We start from the raw sequence: 24,119 nt of genomic DNA on the forward strand, positions 1-24,119 counted from the left end.
GACTGTTTTGGTGGGAAATCGTGGTGGGTACTTTGATACTTCTTGAATTCGGCATGGTGCGGGGCTGTTGTGGTGGGAAGTCATGGTGTATACATTGAAATGCTTTGAGTTTGTTAGCTGCCTTTCCTCTAAGTGGAAATGCCCAGGAAGGTGCTGGAAATGCAGATCTGTAACTCAGAAGAGAGGTCACTAACCAGGATTTACTGCAGCCGCTGATATTATTTACTTCTGCCTCTCTTTGAATCTGGGTCTAGGTAAATGAGTTAATATAAGAGCACACTATCTTTTGTTCATGCAATGTCATGGGAAAACAGTTGCAATTTTAATTTGGTATCACAGGAGTATGTAATGTACCCGAGTAAGCTTAATCAGGCAGTACTTCACCAAGGGCAAATTATATTCTTAATCCTGGGTAATGGCTATTTTATGCCCTTAGTTTACGTATTACGATTGTAGCTATCGTAGTAGCATATGTTGTCTTCATCCAGATCAATAATTAATCCGTTCTTGAACCTTCCTCCACTGCTCACCTCGGTAATAAACTAATAACAAAATCCACTGCTATTATTAAGAAATATTAATGTGAGCACAAGAGATTTAGGACTAGATTTATACTCCTTGAAACTGCTGCAGTGATGATATGTTTTCTGCTCACTGATAACTGGTTTACATTTTTCATGTCTTTATTTTTCAGGGTATTAAAAATGATGATACAGAAAATGCCTCTCAGATTATTTTTGTCAGAGCAAAAAGCTCCATCAACTTTTGTGTATTCTTAGAACTTTATTTTCAGGAAATGTTCCATTTTGTCTACCCGAAGCCCAAATGTGAATTGTAATAAATTTTTTCTTTTATTTATTAAGTTATTCTAGTATGTCTGCATCAAAGAGATTGGATGTAAGAAACCAACAGAGTACTTTGGTTTAGTATCCTCTTATCTCTTGGCAAGGAGTGCCTAGGTTTCAGGCTAGTAATAGGAAACACAACTGAGAAATGGTCAGATACTTTCCTTCCACATTATGTCCCAATGAGCAGTTCTGGGTTGGTTAATTCAACTGCTAAGCCATATTTCTAAGTGCCAGTTGCTTTGTTTTTCTGGTAAATCATTTTAAAAGTTGGGCTTTGCACTTTGGTTTGCTCACTCATGGTTGCAAGATGGCTATATCACTTCTAAGTGTCACATCTTCACAAATTAATGATTAAAAGTTGTATTTTCTTTCATTAAAAATTGTTTAATGGAGATAAAATTTACATGTCATAAAATTCACCCATTTAAAGCGTACAGATCAATGGCTTGAGTGTATTTACAGTGTCATAAGCCTCTACCATGATCTAGACTCAGAACACTTCCATCACTCCAAGAAGAAAATTACTCCCCGTCCCCTACCTCCCCCACCTCGTGCCCTAGGCAGCCACTAATCTGCTTTCTGTCTCTACAGACTTTCCGATTCTAGACATGTCATGCAAATGGAACCACTCGAAGTTTTCAAGGTTCCTTTATCCATGTCGTAGCCCGTATCAGTCCTTTGTGACTTTGACTGCCAGAAAGTGTTCCACTGTATGGGTATACCATGTGCTGTTTATCCGCCAGTTGATGGACTTAGTTTGTTTCCACTTTCTGGCTTTTGTGAGTAATGTAGCTATAAACTTTTGTGTACAAGGTTTTGTGCCGACAGGTTTTCATTTCTCTTGGGCATGTATCTAGGTGTGGGATTACTGGGTCATATGGTAGCTCTGGGTTTAACATTTTAGGAATTGCTCATTTTCTTCCCAAAGGGGCTGTATCCTTTTACTAGTCCCATCAGGATTGTATGAGGGTGTTCCATGTCTCAGTCAGCACTTATTATTGTCTGTCTTTTTGTGTAGCCATTCTAGTGGGTTTGAAGTAGTACCTCACTGTGGTTTCATTTGCCGTTCTCTGATGATTAGTGATACTGGGCATCATTTAATGTGGCTCTTGGCCATCTGTCTGTATTATATTTTCATTTTGGTGAAGGTATTGCTTGATGTCCAAAACTTTTTGATATGGATGGAATTTCATTTACCAAATTTTTTCTCTTCCTGTTTGTGTTTTTGGTGCCATCTCTATTTTTTACAGCAAAGACATTTTTATGGGTAAATAATACATGCAGTGCCCAAACCACAAATAGTTCATTGAATTTTCAGAAAGTAAACATACCTGTGAAAAACCAACACTCAGATTAATAAACAGAAATAACCAGCAGCCCAGAAGCTGCCTTCATGGTTCCTCTGAGGTGAACTGTGATCTTGATTCCCAGCATCATAGATAAGTTTTGCCTGTCTTGGGATTTTATATAAATTGAGTCATGTAGCAGTTGTTCTTCTGTGTCTTACATTTTTAAAATCCTGCATTATGTTCAGAGAGTTTTCTACACTCTGGTGTGTACTTTCTGTTTGCTTACTTTACTCTTAGAAAGAGTATATCATTACATGAAGTTTCCACAGTATAGTTTTCTACTGTTGATAAACATTTAGATTACATTCAGAATCTTGTCTGTTAGGATAGAGCTTCTGTGAATATTCTAGCCTGCTGGTGTGCATGCACCTAGAAGGGTAGCCTGGGTTGGAGGAAAGGCATAGTTCAGCTATAGCGGATGCTGCCAAGTAATTAACCAAAGTAATTGCCATAATCCATGCTATTACCAGTCTTAGGAATCCCAGAAGTCTTCCTCATTTCTACCAGCCAGCAGAATTTCCCTCATGTATCGTTGTCCAGAATTTCTGTACATGCAAATTCCTGAAACAGTCATTTCAAGGTCAGTGACAAGGCTGTAATTCTTAGCTTAATCAAGTTCACCCTGTGGGGCTAAAGAGGGGCCTAGCCTTCCCATAAGCACTTGGGCTTCCGATACATAAATGCCTCTGAAGTTCTCTTTGCATGGAGGAAAGGGGAGGGAAAGGATGGCAAGTGGAAGTCAGCTGTGTCTGCTGAAAGTAGGAACATCCAGATAGACCAGTTAGATGTCTACCAGAAAAGTGGCTTTTTGCTCCATAAGATCTCTCTTCTGGAATTATTTTCAAAATTGAACAGGCCTTTGGGTTTCAGGTGTTCGATATAGTAATTTCTCAATAAATATTTTCTATAGTGATTATGCTTTCCTCATTTTTAAAAAAAAGATATTTATTTACTCATTTGACAGAGAGATCACAAGTAGGCAGAGAGAGAGGGGGAAGCAGGCTCCCCACTGAGCAGAGAGCCCGATGTGGGGCTTGATCCCAGGACCCTGAGATCATGACCTGAGCCGAAAGCAGAGGCTTAACCCACTGAGCCACCCATGCGCCCCTGCTTTCCTCATTTTAACTTGTAATTTTCTAACATTACATTTTCATTAGACCTGCTATAATAAATTGAATGTTCACCTTTGTACAGGGTAGCAAGTCCTCCGTCTTCTCTTTGTCACAGTGCCTTATTGAAAATGTGCTGGGGAATGCTCACTATGAAGTAGTTACCATTTTCCCACAGAAACAGGGTTTTCATTAAATTTTCATTCCTGTTTAAGGCTTTACAACAAATTAATTAAAAATCTCACATACAGTGTTCTACAAAAGCAGAGGTAATAAAGTAACTGTACACCTGTAGAATAATTTCAGTTAGCAAAATTATCTTCTGAGTTACATTACTGTCGAGCACGGAGGTGTCCTTGCTTTTCTAAGGGACTATCTCTAGGACTACATAGATGCACAAAACTAGTTTTACTCACTGCTGTATTTCAGTGGTCTAAAACAAATACGTTGCCTCTACTGAAGACTTATGGAAAAAAATAATTTTGTTTCAATTAGAATTTCTATCATTTTTTTGAGAGTGGTTTTGGATGGCCAGGTTGATAAAGGCATTGAGTAGTCCGGTTAAAAGTACTAGTTTGACTACCGTGAGGGCGGACCAGGGGAATAAATGTTATAAAACAGAGACTCTGGTCAGTCTTGGAGAGATAGGCCCCATCGGTAGGCAAATTCAAGGCCTAGATAAGGGTCTCCTTTTCTAATCAGTGTGCCCACTTCTGCCCTCTGAACAGTGAAACACTGTGGTCATTGGTGATGATTGATTTTGGACTAGCTACCAAGCATAATCATTTCGTTTCAGAAATGTTTTTCCCCTAAGTCAGCATGAGCAGTACAAAATTGAAGTGCGTTGCCATATAAACGTAGGTTAAATTTCCTATCTGAATTGTTGTGCTTTTTCTGGTTCACACCCATTCATGCCTTTCCTGTTCCTAGTTTGACCTCTTTTTACCGGAGCTGTTTTGGTAGAAGTTCCATCTCAGTCAAGCAAAGTGATACTTTACCTTGTCACAGCATTGAAAAGAAACTTGGACTCCATGTTTGAGGTCATTTGTAGGTTAAAACCCAGTTTTCTAGAAGGTGCTCTAAAATAATGTGATTCGCATTTGGCTCCCTGTAGCGTTGCTCCTCTGATAGCAGGAGAGTCTCACGCAGATTTCAGGGAAACGTGGTCCCCTTCGTTTAGCACTAGAAGTGATGTGGTGTACGGTGAGCTTGCTTGAAGAATGGTTCTTTGTGCAACTCTCTTGAGCAACAAGTGAGTTGGATTAGTTTGTTATGACTTTAAAGTAAATTACAAAACTTATGTAAATAAGGAAGTACTTTGTGGGAAAAGCATAGGTGAGGATTTTTGCAGAGCTGTTTGTCTCCAGGAGTAGGGCAGTCTTCCGTTTTTCATAGTTGTAGAGCCGGGGGAAATTCCTGTCTTGGAGGGGGAAATGTTTTGGTGAAAGTCTGTGACATGCGATTCTATGTATACATTTATTTCTTTAGCTCGTTAAGAGTTCACTCTTCTCAGGGTATTCCGAAGATACAAGATTTTTTTTTTTTTTTAAATCATTGGAATGTTTTATGTCTGTTGCATTATCTCATGTCCATGGAGTTAATGCAAAATTCATTTTCCTGCAGTCCTCAGAGAATTGCAGAGCCAAGCGTTAACGCTTCTGAAGACCATCCATGTGCCAGGCATATGCCATATCTTATTTAATCATTAAAATATCCCTTAGAGGTAGATGTTATGTGTATTTTTCAGCTGACTAATCCGGTCAAGAGGCGTTAAATATGTTGCCCCAGGTACATCCGTAATGGCTGAGACTCAGACCAAGTACCATTCTTTTCCCTCTACAATATATGCCTTCTCATATTTCTACTAAAACGGTTCTGATTTTTGCTCTAGATAATTGCAATTCACAAAGTAAAAATGAAAGCCTCCGAGTGTGCTGTGTTAACAGACAAGTACCTTTACAGGAACAGAGAGGATTAAAAGGGATTTTCTTTAACTTTTTTTTTTCAGATAAATGTATTTTATTGTGAATGGTAGTATTTTAAATACTATAATTGGATTTAAAATATATTTCCTGAAAATTAGGTTAAGAGGCAATGTATTAGGTATATCAAGTTGGAATATGAAAATTGACAGAGGTATTTTACAGAGAAATGAAATTGTGTTGAATTTTAAGCCCAATTAAAATTGTTTTATGTGCATTCTTATTGCTAAAAAGAGCTTCTTACTGTAATTGTTATCACTAACATATGTGAAATAGTTAATTTATAATAAAGCTGGCACACTTTCAAAGATTATAGGAAGACATCTTCTAGTGCCGTGTGTATTAAGAGTGTGCACTGTACCCTGGGGACAGTAAGAAGCCTTAGATGAGCTTTCCCGAGGAGGGTGACAACATCACATTTGTACCATATACCTGCAAGGTGGAGGATGAATTTGAAATGTCAGCTTTGGAGGTTAGTTAAGAGACCTGGGCCATAATTCCAGCAATAGGTTATAGATAGCTTAAACCAAGGAATTGCTTATGGGATAAGTCAAGTGGATGGATTTGGGAGATTTTAAGGTGGTAGAAAATGGCAGGACACAGCTCTTGATTGTTTGTAAGGGAAGAAAATGATGAAAGAGATTTTTGGTTTGGGTCCCTTAACAGAGCTAGGAACGAAGGTGGGGGGAGCTCTGAGGAGTGCAGGAGGCTCTTCAGTGATGAAACACTAATTCTGAAATATTTCAGTAGGCAGTTTAGTAAAGGGGTCTAGACTCAGGACAGATTTTGGTGAAAGATGCTGATTTTGGAATCATGGGCATCTAGATGGCCAGTGGAGCCCTGGGAGTATAGAGGATCCCCCAACAACAATGTGCTCAGTGGGAAGAGAAGAGGCAAGAGGATGTCCTTCCTAGCTCTCCCCTCCCTGTTCATCACGTGCTTTCCCTCATTGTTTAGCCTGCGAGTTTGCAACTCTGGTAGAAGCCATCCAGCTTTCTATAATGGAAAACTTAGTCCTTACCCTTAACCTTGAGGAAAATAAATAGGTGAGTTCAGCAGCAAAATGAGAAAATAACCAAAAGGAAGGTAGATGAGCTTACCTTTGTTTTCCAAGACTTTGAATACAATTTTCATACATTACCTTTCTTTTGGCCCCTCCTACTTCTCCCCACTCTCACTGGCTCTAGCCAGCACTTGGTTGATATTTTCCATGAGCTTTCCATGTCCTATCTCTTGCCCTTGTAAGGGCCTTAAATGTTAAATAGTGTGATCTGTCCTCTGCAGCAGAGACTCCTAGAGCTCCAGTAATTTCCCTGGGAGCTCAGAGGGAGTACGTGTTCATTCACAGCAAGTGTGTGCCTTTGCACAGCCTGACTGGATTACTAGCCGTTTCTTGATTTGTACACCCGTCATTCTTTCTCCCTGTTTTTTCTTGTCTCGAGGAGAACGTGGTTTGTCCTTCCTCCATGCACTGTGGGAACAATTATGCTACGAAAGCTACCCAGATCAGTCTTCGGCCCTCCCTCCTTGGAGGGCAGAGCTGCCATGGAAGGTTGGAGCCCAACCGCCTGGGCCATCTCCTGGCTCTGTCCCTTGTTAGCAGTGTGACCCTAGGCGGGATACTTTGCCTTCTGTGCCTCCATTCCCTTCTTATCGAGATGGGGTGTTGGTGACGGTCCCTGCATCTGTTATTAGGAAGAGGATAGTGAGGATTGAAGTGAAGTCAAGTTTGTAATGAGCGGCGCCTGGTGGAGAATGTCACACATCAGAGCACATTAAATAACTAGAGAGACACCCAAAACAGCCTCCATAATTTACTTTGCAACCGACCCTTTTCACTCCTCTTTTTATTCCTTTGAAAGAAGTTTTATTTTTTAATTTATTCATATCCTGTATTATAAAAAGATTTGAAGGGCGCCTGGGTGGCTCAGTTGGTTAGGCGACTGCCTTTGGCTCAGGTCATGATCCCGGAGTTCCAGGATCAAGTCCCTCATTGGGCTCCCAGCTCCATGGGGAGTCTGCTTCTCCCTCTCATGCTCTCTCTCACTCTCTCTCTCCCTCAAATAAATATTAAAAAAAAAAAAAAAGATGTGAGATCTTTGTGTTTCCAGTGTTGAAAGCAGTGAACACTAAAACCCAGGTATTCCTGGTGCTCAGTAAATGTTTTGTTGAATGCTGCCATCATTTCAGAGCTCTTTTCTAATGAGTTTTTTATTTGGGGACAGTGGGGCAAGAATACAGACAGTATTTAGTGATTCACCATACAGAGCAAACAGATGCAGCTATAAATGACTTCTGTTCTGTAACATCAAGACCCCGTGACACCCCTTAGCCTTCTTTATTTTACAGAATAACAAATGAAATATAGAGAATTTTGGTTATGGCGAGTTAATTGCAGCCCATAATGCACAATTCAGATTTTCTTTTTTCTTTTTATTTTTTTTAATAAAATAAGAGGGCATTAAGAAACAAGATGGGGGATATTTCTTGGGAAACAAAGAGGCCAATGTGAAAGAATTTGTTTTAATTGTTTTTGATCTTGCATTAAATAGAAATTAATTTAAAATGATGTGTTTGTTTTCTTTGATTCATGACTGCTCCCCCAAGCCTTTTCCAGCCTTTCCTAGTGAATTTCCTGAACGAAGCTTCTATTTTTGAGAGAAGAGCCCTAACAGTACTAAGATGCCCTCTTTGAAGAGGACAGCAACATCAAAGCAAACAAAAGGAAATTAGCATTCAAAGACGAAGTCATTCTGCTCTGAAAAAAGATCTTTTTAGAAATTTCAGAGAACTCAGGTGCCTTTTGAATTGACAATTTCGAACCCTAAGAACACTATAAATAGCTTTTGATATTAATATATTAATAGATGAAGTTGCTTTGAAATGTTTTACCAGACCCTCTTATTTTTCTTCTACCTGCGTAAGAGGATACATAATTAAGTTTAGGCAAACATAACAAGTAAGTGACAGTCAGAGATAGAATTTCAAATAATTTATTTTCCATTTCATGCTTTACAGCGCTTTGTCACTATTCTATCTGTCTGCACCTTGGATGTCCTTCTCTGCATAATAGCTGCATAATTTATTGACAGTGACATCTTCAAGTGCAGCCGCACCTGAAAATGATACACACTAAATCCCAGTTTATCTGCAGATGAATGGCCACCTCGTCCAGGGAGGGGGAGATCTGCAGAGAGGGGCTGTGTTCTCTCTGCTCTTCTGCGGTTAATTATCGCTCTCACTTCGTTACTCAAAACATTTCACTTTGTTTCCCGTTCTTTTTTAAAAATTTGAATACTTCGCATCTTTGTTTCAACCCTCTCAGCAGAAGCGTAGCCGAGACATTATCTTTTCTTTTCCTTTTTCTCATTTCATCAGTCTTCCCGAGTGCTTTGAAAATGGGTGTTTTGGAGTGTGAGGGAGCAGGGAGAGGTGACATTCTTGGCTTCCAAAACTCAGAATCTATTGGGAGATGGGACTGCCACTCTCCATCGTTGAATTTCTCTGGGACGAAGGGAAGCAGTTAAGCAAAATCAGGACACAGAAACCAGGATGGCCCAGCTCAGAGCAAAGTTCTCGGTGACTATAGTTTGGCAGGAAAATGGTTTTTGGGGGCATTTGCGTGTGAGTTCATAGGTGCACTGAATACTTCTGATTTATCAAAACTTTCAGTGGCTTGTGATTCTCTCAGGTTTTACCCTTGCCCGTTGAAAGAATAGATTAAAAGAACACTAAAGGCAAAGGCAACTTAAACTCAAGTGTACGGTTTCTCTTTATTAAAAAAAAAAATCACTTAGCCTTTACTTATAGTTAGTTACCTTTTGATTTGTTTCCTGATACTCCCTGCCCACCTTCTTGGATGAGTGGCCTTGCCCTGCTGGTTTTATCCTAATGTCTTCACGTTCTGCCTCTGCGGCTTTCATTCTATTGCCCGTGTCTTCTCATTAATCTTTAAAAAGAAATAAATCTCAAATCTCTTCCTCTCCTCATTTTCTTCTGTTTCGTTGTAGCTTTGTAGCGGAGCCTGCACATGTTGATCACAATTTCTTCTAGAAGGATTTTTCTCTTTTGTCCATTAGGACTTTGGAATTTTCTGCATTTCCTCCTGCATATTTGATGCTCCCCTTTTCTCATCTCACTGTTTCTGAAAGCTCAGTCTTTTCCCTTCTGTCACTCTGTTTTGTGCACGGGTGAGCGAACTCTGTAAAGCTCTCTCGAGGTATCTAAGGCTATCTGTAGTCCCTAACTTCAGACTGTCTTCTTAATGCAGTTATTCATTCTGCATCACTGACTCATGGGAGACCAGTGGGGCTGTTGTGATGTCACTTTCAACTCTTCTCTACAAGTGAACTCATCTTACTTTTGGGAAGTGATACAGGGTGGAAACCCCAGTTATCTCTTTTCCTTTGTATCTGTTGGTTCAAGCTGTATCTGTTTCCATCTCCCGTCATGTCCATCCTCAGTCTGTCTGTCTCTCTATCAAATGCCTGTTGAGGCCCAGGAGAATAGGTAGAGTCTAGGTAAGTCTCGGGACAGGATGGGGTGTGGCATTCTAAATGAGTGGAACATAAAAATGGGGAGGCAGTTGTGAATGGTCAGGAGTCTCACTTGGTTTGAGTATTTTGGAGATACGATGGGGAAGGATGAGGTTAGAGAAATTTAATCTTGTGTGGGCAGGAAATAAAGCAAATTAGACATTTTCGAACAGAGGAAATGTGAAAGCTGCATGAAATAGAGCTTTATAATGCAAACAGTTAGGAGCCAGGAAAGGCGTTGGTCAGTTGGAGATAAGGGGGTTCGGGGGGGTCAAGGTCTCAAGCCCAGGAGGTTGGGGCTCCGTGGTGAAGCCGGTAAGAGGACACCTTTGAAGGGAGCTGACGTAGATCCTAGCGATACTCAACTTAAGCTGACATGAAGCCCTCTGAAAGGAATTGTCCATCAAGCACGTGAGGATAGGAGACTCCACAGAATTTGTGTGAATGAGTGCACAGGGCTGGAGAAGGAAGTCTGTGAGTCGCAAGCACCTTTTTAGCCTTCACTGCCTTTTCCATTCCTCATGATTCATTCTTTTGTACTTTAATGCTGTCGTGTTATTTATGTTAATAATAAACCTCATTTATCTTGAAGATAGCTTTCTGTTAGGCTGCCATGAAATCTTCAAACTTATTTTTCTCAGTGACAAATAAGTGATTATAGGCTATGGCTTGTCACAGTTTCATAACTTTGGACAAATTTATCTATCGCTGTGAGTTAAGTACATTAAGATTAACGTTTCACGGGTACTAATGGCAAAGTGGCGTAATCATTTGCAGGAAATTTGAATTTGTGAGCCCTACAGCAAAAGCTCCAAGATTTTCTCTGAAACTGTAAAAGGATGCTTTACAGTTGTTATCGTAGGGTCAGGTTTTTTTTTTTTTTTTTTGGTTTGTTTGTTTTTGTTTTTTTTTTTAATAGGAAGGAATGATGGTCATGATGTGGATAAGAGGAATAATGGCTCTCTGCTTTCTTATTTCTCCATAATATGGACATTGTGCTTTTTTAAAAAAAAATTTTTATTTATCTGACAGAGAGAGGCACAGCGAGAGAGGGAACATAAAGCAGGGGGAGTGGGAGAGGGAGAAGCAGACTCCCCGCTGAGCAGGGAGCCTGATGCTCCCAGATGGGCTCGATCCCAGGACCCTGGGATCATGACCTGAGCTGAAGGCAGACGCTTAACAACTGAGCCATCCAGTTGCCCCAATATGTACATATATACCTCACAGGAGGTCACATACCTTGAGGCCTTGTGGTTGGGGGGTGGTGGGGGATGGGGGAAGAACAGTAAGTGAGGAAAGCCTTGGCTTTGATAGAGAAAACCACTGTCTTCTACTCAGACATACCCAAGTTGGGAAGAAGCCAAAACCTTTCGTCTTTTGAGGGTGAGTCCCTGAAGGGAGAGTGGAGAACAGCCCTGTTGTTTCTGTTGAAGAGTTCTCCTCTCTTTTTTCAACTACTGTTGTTGGTAGCCCTAGTGGGATTTGGGGTTCAAGAGGCAAGAGGCAGGCCCTATGACACTTTCTGTGCTATGTGCTTAGGCTCCGGAAGGCCTTGGTGAGGCAGAGCCCTGCCCCCAGTCACCTTGGGTCCCATGGACACTGACAGAGTGAGTGGGAGCATCAGGAGTCCAGGTGGCCCATGTGGCGAAGGTGCTATCTCACCCCTAGACTCCTCAGCCACAGTCAGGGTCATTTAGACACTCAGGCTTGATTCTCAAGTAAGCCACTCTCCACTCTGAAAATTCATCCCCCAGCTTCCTGGCCTTTGCTGCCTGCATATGATTAAGGCTAATGAGCACGATCATGCCCAGGGAGAGAAATGGAGGGATAAAGAGAGTCCTTGGGCGGGCAGGGAGAGGTGTGAAGAAGCCAAGCTGGGAAGACACTGCTCTCCTTGTGTCACAGAGCCTGACTCGGACGAGTCAGTGACTTGTGAAGTTCACAGAGCTAGAGAGCTGTGAACTGAACCAAGACTCTAAGTCTTGATTGCTGGTGCACAGACCTTTTGTGAGAGCATGTTGCTGCTCAGAATTTATCAATTGGGTTGCAGAAGTGCCCGGCGTCCCCGCCTCCGCGCTCTGTAGTCTTCTCCACGGGCCAGACACACCCCAGAGCCGGCGTCTGCCCTTAGGCTTTGAAGTTAGCTTCCACTTCCCTGTTCCCTCGACTGATAACAGCGTCCGCTTGGACCTCTGCGACAGCCTCCCTTTGACTGCACGGGCTGCTTCATCATTTTCTAAGCCAGGTTCTTCGTGTCCCACGCCTTTCCCTTCAAACTCCGCTGTCCCTCCGCAGATCTTGGAGCACGTACCCTCACGATTGTGCGTATTCAGGAATAAATACACGCGCTTCTATGTATTTGATCTAGATCTGTCTTTTTCTGTGTATGTAATTATTTTGTGAGGCATAGGGAAGCTGAAATTTTAAAAATGGGCAAAAATAAACGAGCAGAAGTTCTGGTATGTATTTTCTGATCCTCTGTGGATTGTTTTGTCCCTCCGTCCCCCTTCCCTATAGGAACCCTGCTTGGGTTTAGGAGAGGATATTCCAAACACTGTCACTTTAATTGTCAGAGTCCTTTGTCTTTATCCCTGTGGCTACTAGTCTTGTTCATATTTAAACCTCCATTTGTCTCCACACTTCCTGCTTGTTCACTTGTCTATACAACCTGTGCATCGGTCAAGGTTCTCCAGAGGCACAAAATATATATTGAGAATACATATCTGAGACAGAGAGAGGGAGGGAGGGAGAAACTAAGATTTGTTTTAAGGAACTGGCTCATGAGATCACAGGAACTGGCAAGTCCAAAATCTGCAGGGCTGGTCACAGATTGGAAACTGGGGTAGGTTTTGTATGTTATAACCTGGGAGAGGTAGTATTTCTTCTTCTTCAGAGGACCTCAGTCTTGCCCCCAGCCCTTCCATGAGATGAAGCTTACCCACATTATGGGGATTAATCCACTTTATTAAAAGTCTACTGATTGAAGCATTATCACATCTTTAAAAAGCACCTTCAGAGCAACATCTAGACTTTTTTTTTTTTTTTTTTTTAATTTGTCAGAGAGAGCGAGCGAGTGAGCGAGCACACAAGCAGGGTGAGCAGCAGGCAGACCAGGCAGAAGGAGAAGCAGCCTCGCTGGGAGCCCAGTGTGAGGCTCGATCCCAGAACCCTGGGAATCATGACTTGAGCTGAAGGCAGACCCTTAACCCACTGAGCCATCCCAGGACCCCAGGATTATGACCTGAGCCGAAGGCAGATGCTTAATCAGCTGAGCTACCCAGACGCCCCTCAGTTTCCTTAATTTTAAATTAATTTCTTTTCTGTGTTCCAGCAACTCACCTACGATACTATGTTACATTTAGTTCTCATGTCTCCTTAGGCCCCTTTGTCACTGACATATTCTCAGGTTTTCTTGTTTCTGTTGACCTTGACTGTTCTGAGGCGTACAAAAGATAGTTTGTATCAGGTCAAGTATTTTGTAGACTGTCCCTCTGCTGGGATCTGTGTGATGTTTTCTTCATGATTAGACGGGGTTATGGGTTATGGGGTGGGGGGGAGACCCTGGGGGTAACGTGTCATTTGCACCACATCCTGTCAAGGGCGCACGCTGACGACTGGAGCTGCTGACCTTGCTCCCCCGGCCCAGGGAGCGTTTGTCTGGTTTCTTCACTGTAAACTCACTCCCTGAAACAAAGTCACCGTGTGCAGCGTCTGCTTAGGGCGTGGGGACCCTCAATTTTTTAAATGCAAAAGACCACCAAGCAGGTGTGGAAGATCAGGTGTGAGTAAACAATGTTGCTGAGTTCTAAGGAGTGGCAAGGCGAAACACAAAAAGAAACCAGGGTTTGTGAGGGACTTGTTTTATTTTGCTATGAGATAGCATTTGCTATGCTATAATGTTGCTATGAGAAGTAAGAAAAACGTTGATTTGAACTTTGTGATTTGCCGAATAAAAATAGATTTCAACCTTGGGCCTTCTTTGTTTATTTAATTAAGGTAGTCGGTTCTTATCTGTACACTGTACACTTATCTGTACCACTGGGACTCCATGCTATTGTTGCAGCCAGAAGAGGAAAGATTAAAATTGGTCTGTCTTTCATTATTAATTGAAACGTTATGGAGCATTGTTTTCTCAAAGGCAGTGCCTTGACAGTTGCATGTACTGGACGGTCACGGTCCATGTTGGCTTTTCATAGCCTGTCCTAGCTTGGCCTTGAATGTGGTTTTTTTCTAGGTTCCGGCTTCTATTACAGGCAGAGGACTTCATTGCCTCCCTCTAGCGGTCAGCTTAATAATCTCACATTCTAGTAGGACAAATTCAGCTGTAGAAAAAGCAAATCAGTGCCTATTCTCAATGATAACGTACCTTCACATTTTAATATGGATGCTAAAATGACATGGTGATTGAATTTTAGCTCTGTCCTTTTGGATTCGAACTTATTCTTAAACGAAGCAGTGTTTTAACGTGGTAAGTAATTATAACTTGATTAAAAGCTGTAGTGATGAAGATAGCGTTCTCGGCAGAAGGTTGACCTAGCTACTGTTTTCCTAAGGACTTCAGTGGGCATTTGATTTGAACCAGGGAATTGAATTTGGCTTCTTGCCAGTGTTTTATCAGTGCTGTAGAAGCAAGTGCATGTTCTAGATAAACTTGAAAGCCACAAAGCTTTATGAAGCTAGGAGTGAGGGAGTCCCTCTAGAGCACTGTTTGTCATTCCTTCACAGATAAAACTTTATCTCTGGTGCAGGAAATGGCCTTCTTTTAGAGCTCTCCATCAACATTCATTACATTACCATGACTTGAAGAAGATGCCACATTATAGGGTGCTCTCTCTGTATATCCTTAGAGAGTTGAAATAATTTACCAGAATTTGAGGCTGGCTTTGTTGTGCTTCTGATGGAAATACTGGGTGACCCAGTATGTGATTTTGCGGGTACTGATCCCTGGAACGAGTGCCTGGTGTTTGTGCCCAGACCCGGGCACTCTCGAAAACCAGAGGGGACAGCATTTATGAAAGGCAAGGTGACTAAATCAATGAGCCTTCTGCGGGTCTCCTTAGATGTGCTCCTGATGAAGATTAAAGTGGAATTCAAGAGGCTGCAATCCACTGAGCATTGACAGCTGTTTGGAAATAAGGAGGAAAGGCTCTCCGAGAACCTGGGTTACAGCAGTGGTCTGTGTGTGTCTGTTTGGGACACTTCCGCTGCATGTGGTACTATAGAGACGTAACAGACCTCATTAAGGAGAAATTGATCTATCCTTGTGGTTCTCACTAGAAATGCATTAATAACGAGACAACCTGTCTTGTTTCCCCAGCTCCATCTGATCCACTGGAACTCCACCCTGTTTGGCAGTATCGACGAGGCCGTGGGGAAGCCACATGGCATTGCCATCATTGCTTTGTTTGTTCAGGTAAATGGTCTCCTGCTGTGACTGTTCTGTTGTTCAGAGATCCTTATTTCTGATTCCTTGGCAGAATATTTTGTGCTCTCAATTTTATTACTTCTTAAACTCTTGTGCAGAGAACACAGCTCATTTGAGAAGAGGACACCTGATTCTTCTGGCTCGCGCGAGAGCAGCCATATTCACGGGGAGCAAATGGTTCATTTAGTCTGTAGACATATTCTTTTAACTGGGCTTCAGGGTCTTTGGAGAAATGATGTTGAAAATGTCTCCTGAAGGCAGAGTTCATTTTATTAATGAAAAAGAATTTTAGAAAATGTTTTTGGACCCTGGCGCTTGCTGTGAAATTGAAGAAAAATCAGTAATGTAATCATGTAGTAGACTCTTTTAGCTCTTTGTTATTAATAATTTTTACTCCAAGATAATTTGAAGTGTCTGATGGAAAACACTGATAAAATAAGACTGGTGAAGATCTTGGTGGATACAGTCAATATAGAGTTTAGATTTGAGCTCTGTAGTGGGCAAAGGATATTAATTAAATTTTGCAAAACATATAAAAAACAGACTACATACTTTCAAAGTAAAAATTTAATCTAGTCCCCCACCCCCTGCCATGAGTCTTTTTAACTTTGTCTTGTCTGTTGGATGTCCTAAAAGATGAAGAGGTAGAAGAGACCCTGCTTTCTCCTTCCCCATCCTACAGAATGGTCCTACAAGGGCCAGAGAGGTCGGTCACAGATCACAGTCACACGCAGATTTAGTGTCACCGTCAAGACCAGTTACATTGCTGTAACTGCAGTTCTGTGTGGTTCTGGGTTCTCCTTTTGGAGAATGTGAGACTAACGCCGTCATAGGAGCACAGTGATTGTCAGTAACTGAATTTTCCGAAGAAAGTGGGGCCTTTGCAAACCTGCTTTTTTGGTGTCGTATATATTTCAATAGTAATATTAAGCACAGCAGTTTTCCTTTATAAATTTCTCTCTCAGGTATTTGTCTATTGACAGAAAGGTTTTAGCCTTTTAATATTTTAAAATCAGTATCTTGAAAGTATGACACCTGTCACAGAATTTAAAAGCAAATTCCCAGAGTTTTAAATGAACCTTCTGACTCTTTACCTCATGGCTCCTTTTTTTTTTTTTTTTTTAATATATAGGCAGGGGCCTGTATTCCTTCTATTTTATAACTGCATTGTATAAGCAGAATAAGATCACATTATCAAGATACTGGTAAAAATGTTTTGATGACTTCTAGTGTACTAAAGTAGTAACTATTGAAGTCTACTTCTGTAACCTGAAAAAATTAATAAAGTGCCCAAATTTGAGAAGTTGGGGCAATAGAAGTAGAAAGCAATGTCTTGTTATTAAAAAATAAGAATGAAATAAAATAAAACAAATAACCGAACAGTCATATCAAGAGAAGAAGTAAACATGTTCGTTTCATCTCTGGAGTTGGTATTCATTAAATATTTGTGAATGGAATTAAATACAGGAATGTTCTCACTTACTTATCCTTAGCATAGGTTAGGTGGCATAGGCTGATAGAGCACTAGGCTGAAAGCCAGGGCTCTGGGAACCAGCATCAGCATTCCAGGAAGAAGCTCATGGTTGTAGGCCCCGGGGAAGCTTCCGAGCACGTGCACCTGTTCTAACTTTCCCTGAGTTTGCTGTGAGGATCCATTCTGGTTTTCTAGGAGAGAGTCAATTTACAGAAAGTCTGAGAGCAGCATCTCATGAAAGAAAGAAGGGCTGATGAGGAGTGTCCACTGAAGTGGAGAGGAGAGGGACTGAAGTCCATCTGGGGCTCTCACGCTTCGGCAGGAGTGGGAGAACGGGAGGCGGCGGGGAGGCAGGGGAGGAGGCAGGGGCGGTGAGCGTAGGTTTCCCTTTCAAGAAGCGTGGCTCAAGAAAAGAAAGACAGATGGGGGTAATAACTCTTGCTGATGTATAGGAAAGTTGTCTTTGTCTCATTTCAAGATCTGCGATCTGCCTATATGTTTATTCTGAGCAAAAAGCATGAGTGCAGATGCAGAGTTTAAAAATACTGGGAAAAAAAGGGATACTTGATATATAAGAGCTCTGGAGGAGACAAGATGCTGGATGGAGAGCTTTTGTAGGTAGACTAACCTCGGAAATGAGGGGGCATCCACACTTTAACCAGAGCAGAGCAGGAAGAGAGTGGGTAGAAACGGGATGGATTTAAAGGTGAAGAAAGGCCTGAAATTAGAGGAGCTCATGCCTGATGACCTTCATTATCTCTGAGACACATGAAGCGGAATTATTTCTAGAGCAAGGGAAGCATGGGTGTGGAGTTGGGTTTTGAAATAGCCCAGAGGGGAGTGGTAACAGATGTGACAGTCAGTGTGGGAGACCCACTTGAGACTGAACATCATAGATGGTGCAGGACGAGATCTTGTGGCTTGTTCTCTATCCAAGTAGACGAGTAGAAACTTCTCGCGAATTGTTGCATTGATCTCTTGCAGAGCAGATGGCTTAGGACGACACAGGGATGAGAGAATGGAGAATGACTAGAGAGGTGTCAAGAAGGGAAAGAGACAAAGCCAAGAGACCACTGGGAGCCGTGGCTCCTTAGATCAGTGAACGGGGAGAGAGAGAGAGGAGAGGGTAAGAGCTGCATGGATGAGAAGCTGTGGTCAAAGGGAACAGTCTTCAGAGCTAAAGTTTTCAGAGGGAAAACAAATTCAGGGAATGTTTTTAGGATGAGTGCTGAGGTGGAATGGGGCTGAAAGCCACGGGCTGAGGGGTGAAGACACATTCCAGGGAGTTGAGGTCCTCTTAGAGATTGCAGGAGGTGAGGATGACGAGGGGGTGACCAGTGGGTCATTTTTAAAAAAAGGTGGTAACAGTATAACTTTGCCCCAAGTAGAACCTGGTAGTATCTGAGGAGGATGGTCCAGTCTGAGGAGGACAGCCTCATGCCCCTGGGTCAGAGTGTGCATCAGAGGGTACCCGCAGGGCACTGACCTCTGCTTTCAGCCTTGTCTCTGGGGGAGACCGCACAGCGTCCACTCGGAAGGCCCGGGTGAGCTGGGTCTTGAGCAGACCTGGGGGCTTCATACGGACCAGCAGTCAGTGGCCCCCTGTTGCAGAGGGCACAGTGGAAATGAGGTGAGGTCAGAGCGAGAGGTGGAAAAGCACGGGCCAGAGCTGGGCAGGGCTGATGGGGTCATTTTGGATAGTGAGGGGTAAGGAGGTTATGGGTCTCCTGGTTCTTGGCTGACTCTGGGTGCCAGGCTATGTTGTCACCTGGGCTGCTCTAGGATTTCGGGGGCTGGGCTGCACAGAGTAGCATCTATGCTTGCTTTGTTGGGTGGTTATCACCTCTTCCTACTGAAATCTGGCAAAGACGGAAAGGGAAGAGATGCCACAAGAGCTAGAGTTTGTTGCAAGATTTAAAACTCTTGCCCATAAAGTACGGAATCTTTAGAGAAAGAGGAGCCTGAGATACTACTATTCTCCGTAAAAACTGTATTTGATGCTGTTTGGCATTCTGAGTAAGGATAATAGCGGTTGATAGTAATTGAATTAGGACTGTCCATGCCTTCTTCTGAGGTCTTTGTTGTCTTATCTTCAACCCCATCGCTTTTATCCTCCTTCCCCCACCCCTCCCCCACTAGATAGACCAGAAAGCTGAAGGACAGAGAGGTTAAGTAAACTTGTTTCAGCCTGAACACTGGGTCAGGCTCAGGACCTGGGCATCCTGGGAGGGCAGCCTTGCTCAGAACCTCTCCAGGATGTAGCCCTGCTGGATTCAGATAAGGACTCTTCGAAGATTTGTAATCTGACAGGAGATGCATGGAAGGAAAGACGCTGGCCCAGGTGAAGTCCTCCAAATGCTACCTCACTGTTAAACCAGTACAATGAAGAGGGAGGTCCAGCGCCCCCAAAGGTCGGGCCAGGACTCTGCACTCATTTGTGCATTTGCCTCAAGTATTATTTTCTTAACTTTAGAGAATTCATTTTCCATCTTTCAAGCCTGTCTGAGGAATTGCAGACACTTGGGAAATAGTTAAGTCTGGACTCTTTTGAACCGATCGGCCTATCTTAGATTATGTAAGTGTCTTGTCTCGTCTCTTTCCTCTGTGATGCCTCTTCACCTGGCATATTTCACACTTGGTGCATGTGGAGAGAAACGGAGAACGTTGAGAGGTTGACGGCTTTTCTAGCTCCTGTAGGTCATCCTGCACAAATGTGTGGGGCAGAGAAAAAGCATATAATAACATTGTTTATCTCAGATTTTAAATTATCTCCTGTTGCTATTGTCCTCCATTATCATGGACCATTGAAACCTGGTTGAAAAGTGGAGATCAGATGGCACTTACAATTTTTAAAAGTTAAAGTCAGGAATACTTAATGTCAAATTTCTTTTGAAATCTCACATTCTGTGGAGCATTTTTTACACTAAAAATATGTAATGATACATAATGTTTTAAAATAGAAAGCTATGAGCAGCATATTTTGATGAATTTAAGAATAAAATGGTGGTTATACAATTATGTCTAGTCTTTTCAAAAGACTTTTAAAAAGACTTTTAAAAACGTTTTATTTATTTATTTGAGAGAGAGAGAGAGAGAGACTGAACACGAGCAGGGGTGGGAGGAGAGGGAGAAAGGGAGAGGGAAAAGCAGGCTATCCACTTAGCAGGGAGCCTGTTGCAGGTCTCAATCCTAGGACCCTGGGATCATGACCTGAGCTTAACAACAGATCCACCCACCACCCCCAGTATAGGTACAATCTTTATTACAATGATCTAGAAATGCCGGAGGTAAAAAATGAAAGGGTTTGAGATGTGATGAGCAATTTTAATTTAGAAATATCCTTGAAATATTAAATTGCAGTATTATATCCTTTGATATACAGTTGTCCCTTGAACAGACTTGACTTTGAAACCTCACAGGTCCACTTATGCATGAATTTTTTATAGTACTGTAAATGTATTTTCCCTTTTTTAGGATTTTCCTAATAACATTTTCTTTTCTCTAGCTTATTGTAAGAATAGAGTATATAATACATGTCACATTAAAAAATACATGTTAATTGACTGCTGTTCTTAGTAAGGCTTCTGGTCAACAGTGTGCTATTAGCAGTTAAGTTTTAGGGAGAGTCAAACATTGTACGTGATTTCCAACAGCACAGGGGTCAGTGCCCTTAACCCCTCATTGTTCAGGGGTGGACTGCAGATCGCACAGTGGGTAGTAATCTCTACCTAGTAAGATGAATTCAGAATGAATTCTCGAAGATGTCTTAGAACTAATACTTTCTTGTACTAGCCTCTCTTACAACTTTAATCGCCCTCTGTAGATGCTGACCTGGTTATTAATGAAAAGGTCATTTATTCCTAGAGAAGGAAATTCAGGAGGACTTGAATCTCACTTTCTGTTAGTTCTTTTGAATGAAAGCGGAGTATTTAAAGACAGTTGTGGTATGGTTTATGCTTTATATATTGCAGATAGGAAAAGAACACGTAGGCTTGAAGGCTGTGACTGAAATCCTCCAGGATATTCAGTACAAGGTAAGTCCTTATTTAAAAGAAAATAAAAATACCGGTTATGAAAGCAGTCCCCAAGACCACTCTCAGATTTGATGATGCGCACAAAGGACTCACAGAGTAGCTGTTACTCTCCTGGTTGTGGTTTATGACAGAGGAAAGACACAGATCAAAAAGGAGGACAGTGCAGAGGTGCATGGGGCGAAGTCCAGGAGACACCAGTCATAAGCTTCCAGCTGTGCCCTCCCAGTAGAATCACGGGACGAACCTAACTCTTTCAACCGTGGTATGCCACAGCTCATTTGAAGTGTGACCAACTAGAGAAGCTCGCTGAACTTTTGTGTACAGGGATTTTATTAGGAGTCCATTATGTGGGCTTGAAGTGTCTGTGTAACTAACCCCAGCCTCACCCCCTGCCCCAGCCAAACCAAGCCTTCATCATAAATCACACTGTCAGGATAAACTCCTCTGGTCCAACTGGTACAGCGTGGCCCAAGGCCTCAGGCATACGGAAACACTGTTATCGGGCAGAATATTCTAAGACCTCAGAGCCAATCAAGGCCAGTCCTCAAGACGGGCTGCTTTTTGAGCAATCCAGGCCTGTGGAATTAACCCCTTCTGCCCATTGGTTATAGGAAAGTTGTGTAATTGAAACAAAAACTATGGCAACTGTATAAAAAGTATTTATGTTAAAAAAAGAAAAAAGGCAAGTATGCATAAGCTGTAAGATCAGGTATCGCAGAGAAGGTGATTTAGTTTGATACGATTCTGTAGTGATTCAGCCCAGCTTTGCTGGGAAGCCAAGCTCTGTTATAACCAGTGCTTTTCACGTGCACGTTCAATCGATGGAATCTGAGTGGGCTCGGAGGGCAGTGGTTTAATCCTGGATAGCTACTGCAGAGACAGTGCAGAGATTCGAAGACCAAGACCCACGGCCGATCCAAAAATCAATCTGGAAGTGAAGTCTGATTAGCTTGAGGCTGGTGCCAGCCCAGGGCATCTTGGACCAGGGAAAAACGTCTACCAGAGATTTCCCGAGCAGGCTTAGAATGAATCCAGCTACCAAGGGGAAGCACAGACTAGTCAAAAAGCTGGTAAGAAGGGGGAAGGACACATTTTGACTGGCATTTGTCTAATAGAAATGGGTTGAGAAATTTTTTTTCATTGCTTCAGCTCATTTGACCTCTGTCTTTATGGAATACAGGGGCTGGTGGGAAGCAAGTAAGCTGGATTCTTACAATGTGTCAAACCATTCCTAGAAGGAAGGTAGAGACTAAGAGGTTACGTATTAACCTGTTATGTCTGCTTTGACAGAGTAATCTTACAAGAGACCTCCAGCTACCATGACAGGTGTCTTTGCCTCTAGGGCATGAGCAATTTAAGGGACACTGTTTAAAATAGTGATTGCAAATGTGACAATTGAACAATGGCACAGATATTTTATTGAAATTATTTAATTTATTGAAATTTAAATACAACTTTGATAAAAGTTGATTAGAATTGAATATATTTTTTTTAAGATTTAGTCATTTATTTGAGAGAGAGAGCGCATAAGCTGGAGGGGCAGGCAGAGGGAGAGAGAATCTCAAGCAGACTCCATGCTGAGTGCAGGGCCTGTCTCGGGGCTCGAGCTCAGGACCCTGAGATCACGACCTGAACTGAAACCAAGAGTCAGACACTTAACCGACTGTTCTGCCCAGGCGTTAGTAGAATTGAATATTTTCATTCAGGTGTTGGTTCTCCCTCTCTGGAGGAAGAGAGGATCTCGAATAGATCATAGAGACAAGTTACCAAATGCAAAGGAAACAGAATGAGAATTTAGGAGGCAGGTTGTAATGCCAAGAAGGTTAAGAGCTGAGGTCAGAATAGCAGGAGGAAAGTCATTTCTAAGGAATTCTCTGAACCAGGGTTCAGGCATTTTACATAAAAACCCAGGTCTTGGGTGTGGATGTGCTTAGGAGCAGGAAAACCGGGACAGACAACATAGTAGACAGACAGTTGTAAATTTCACTCTGAAATTATAGGGAGAATTGAAATGTGGTCGCAGCGACATAGCCATGGAGTTAGAGCAGGAGTGTCTTGTTGGAATCAGTCTGCTGCGGCTCCCCGAGAAGACAGAGTGGGACACCTACAGACATCTGGAGTCCGGGATGCCATTCAGAAAAGATGTCAACCTGGGTCCTTAGCGCTAGTAATTTTTTTATTCTAAAATTGAGGAATCTTATGATAACATATGGTGAATTTTTTTCTTTTTCAGGGGAAGTCCAAAACGATACCCTGCTTTAATCCTAACACTTTATTACCAGGTAGGTGTTAATCTTGGTCGTGTAAGAAGAATTTTAACTGTGTGAATATGATAGCGTTGTTTCCTTCCAAATACATATGACTATATATTATTAGTTAATAAAGTTTCTTTACAGTTTACATTCTCTGTCCTAGGTAGTACTTTCAGATTGCTCTAAACATGAGTAACCTTTTGAAACAAACATTTTGTTACTTTTCCCATTATTCTCTGAAGTTTCTTTGGATTTTCATTTTCAAGAATTGCTACCTCTGTGTAAAGCATGAGCGTAATAACATAACATTAATATACTTCTAGGATTGGTCAGTGAGGTTCTTACTAATCTCTAGAGTGAAAGTTTATATCTAATTATTTAAGGTAAAGTCTTTGCAGTGCTACTATCATACAGATGTTACTCTTAATTACTTAGGTATACCTAAACATGTAAGAATTGGGTATAAAATACTCAAAGCATAGTTTGTAGTTAAAAGTGGTTTTGTACAAAATTTTGGTCTTCATAGCTCTCTGCCTAAATTACGTGCTGTTTCTCAGTGTTTTAAACAAAACCACGTAGGCTGATAGATTGTGTCATCTGTGGCCTACCTTTAGTTGCTTTACAACAAACCAGTTTTTGCCATGTGTTGAACATCTATCCATCATATTTGATCATGAATCCCTCTAATGCAGAACTAAAAGATTTCTTTTGTTCTGTCATAATAGGACCTCGGTATTTTGCTGTTGAGGGAGATGTATAGAGAGAGCTGGAACAGAATGTTTATTTTATTTTTATTTTTATTTTTTTAACAGTAAAAATTGCTTTATTATCACAGAATGCCTTTAGATTCTTTTAAAATCATTGCATGTAAAAATGTAAAAACTTCTCCTTTACTGTTTTTTTAATTAACATATAATGCATTATTTGCTTCAGGGGTAGAGGTCTGCGAATCATCAGTCTTAAACAATTCACAGCACTCACCATAGCACATACCCTCCCCAGTGTCCATCACCCAGCCACCGCATCCCTACCCCCACTCCCCATCAACCCTCAGTTTGTTCCCTGAGATTAAGAGTCTCTTATGGTTTGTCTCCCTCCCGGGTCCCATCTT

The 24,119-nt window shown here is 41.8% G+C and overlaps 1 protein-coding gene across 1 annotated transcript in view; it reads left to right on the top strand.

Moving 5' to 3' along the window:
• The window catches only part of CA8 (carbonic anhydrase 8), a gene marked incomplete at its 5' end in the record, with an annotated part of 84,276 nt that overhangs the window by 28,307 nt on the left and 31,850 nt on the right, over nt 1–24,119 (top strand). Inside the window, 3 exons of the mRNA XM_080802726.1 lie at nt 15,141–15,236; nt 20,694–20,756; nt 22,990–23,038. Coding sequence (XP_080658852.1) covers nt 15,141–15,236; nt 20,694–20,756; nt 22,990–23,038 — 208 coding nt within the window. The remainder of the gene's footprint in view (nt 1–15,140; nt 15,237–20,693; nt 20,757–22,989; nt 23,039–24,119) is intronic.

Source organism: Martes martes (genome assembly GCF_963455335.1).
Source record: "Martes martes genome assembly, chromosome: 4".
In the NCBI taxonomy this organism is placed as follows: domain Eukaryota; kingdom Metazoa; phylum Chordata; class Mammalia; order Carnivora; family Mustelidae; genus Martes; species Martes martes.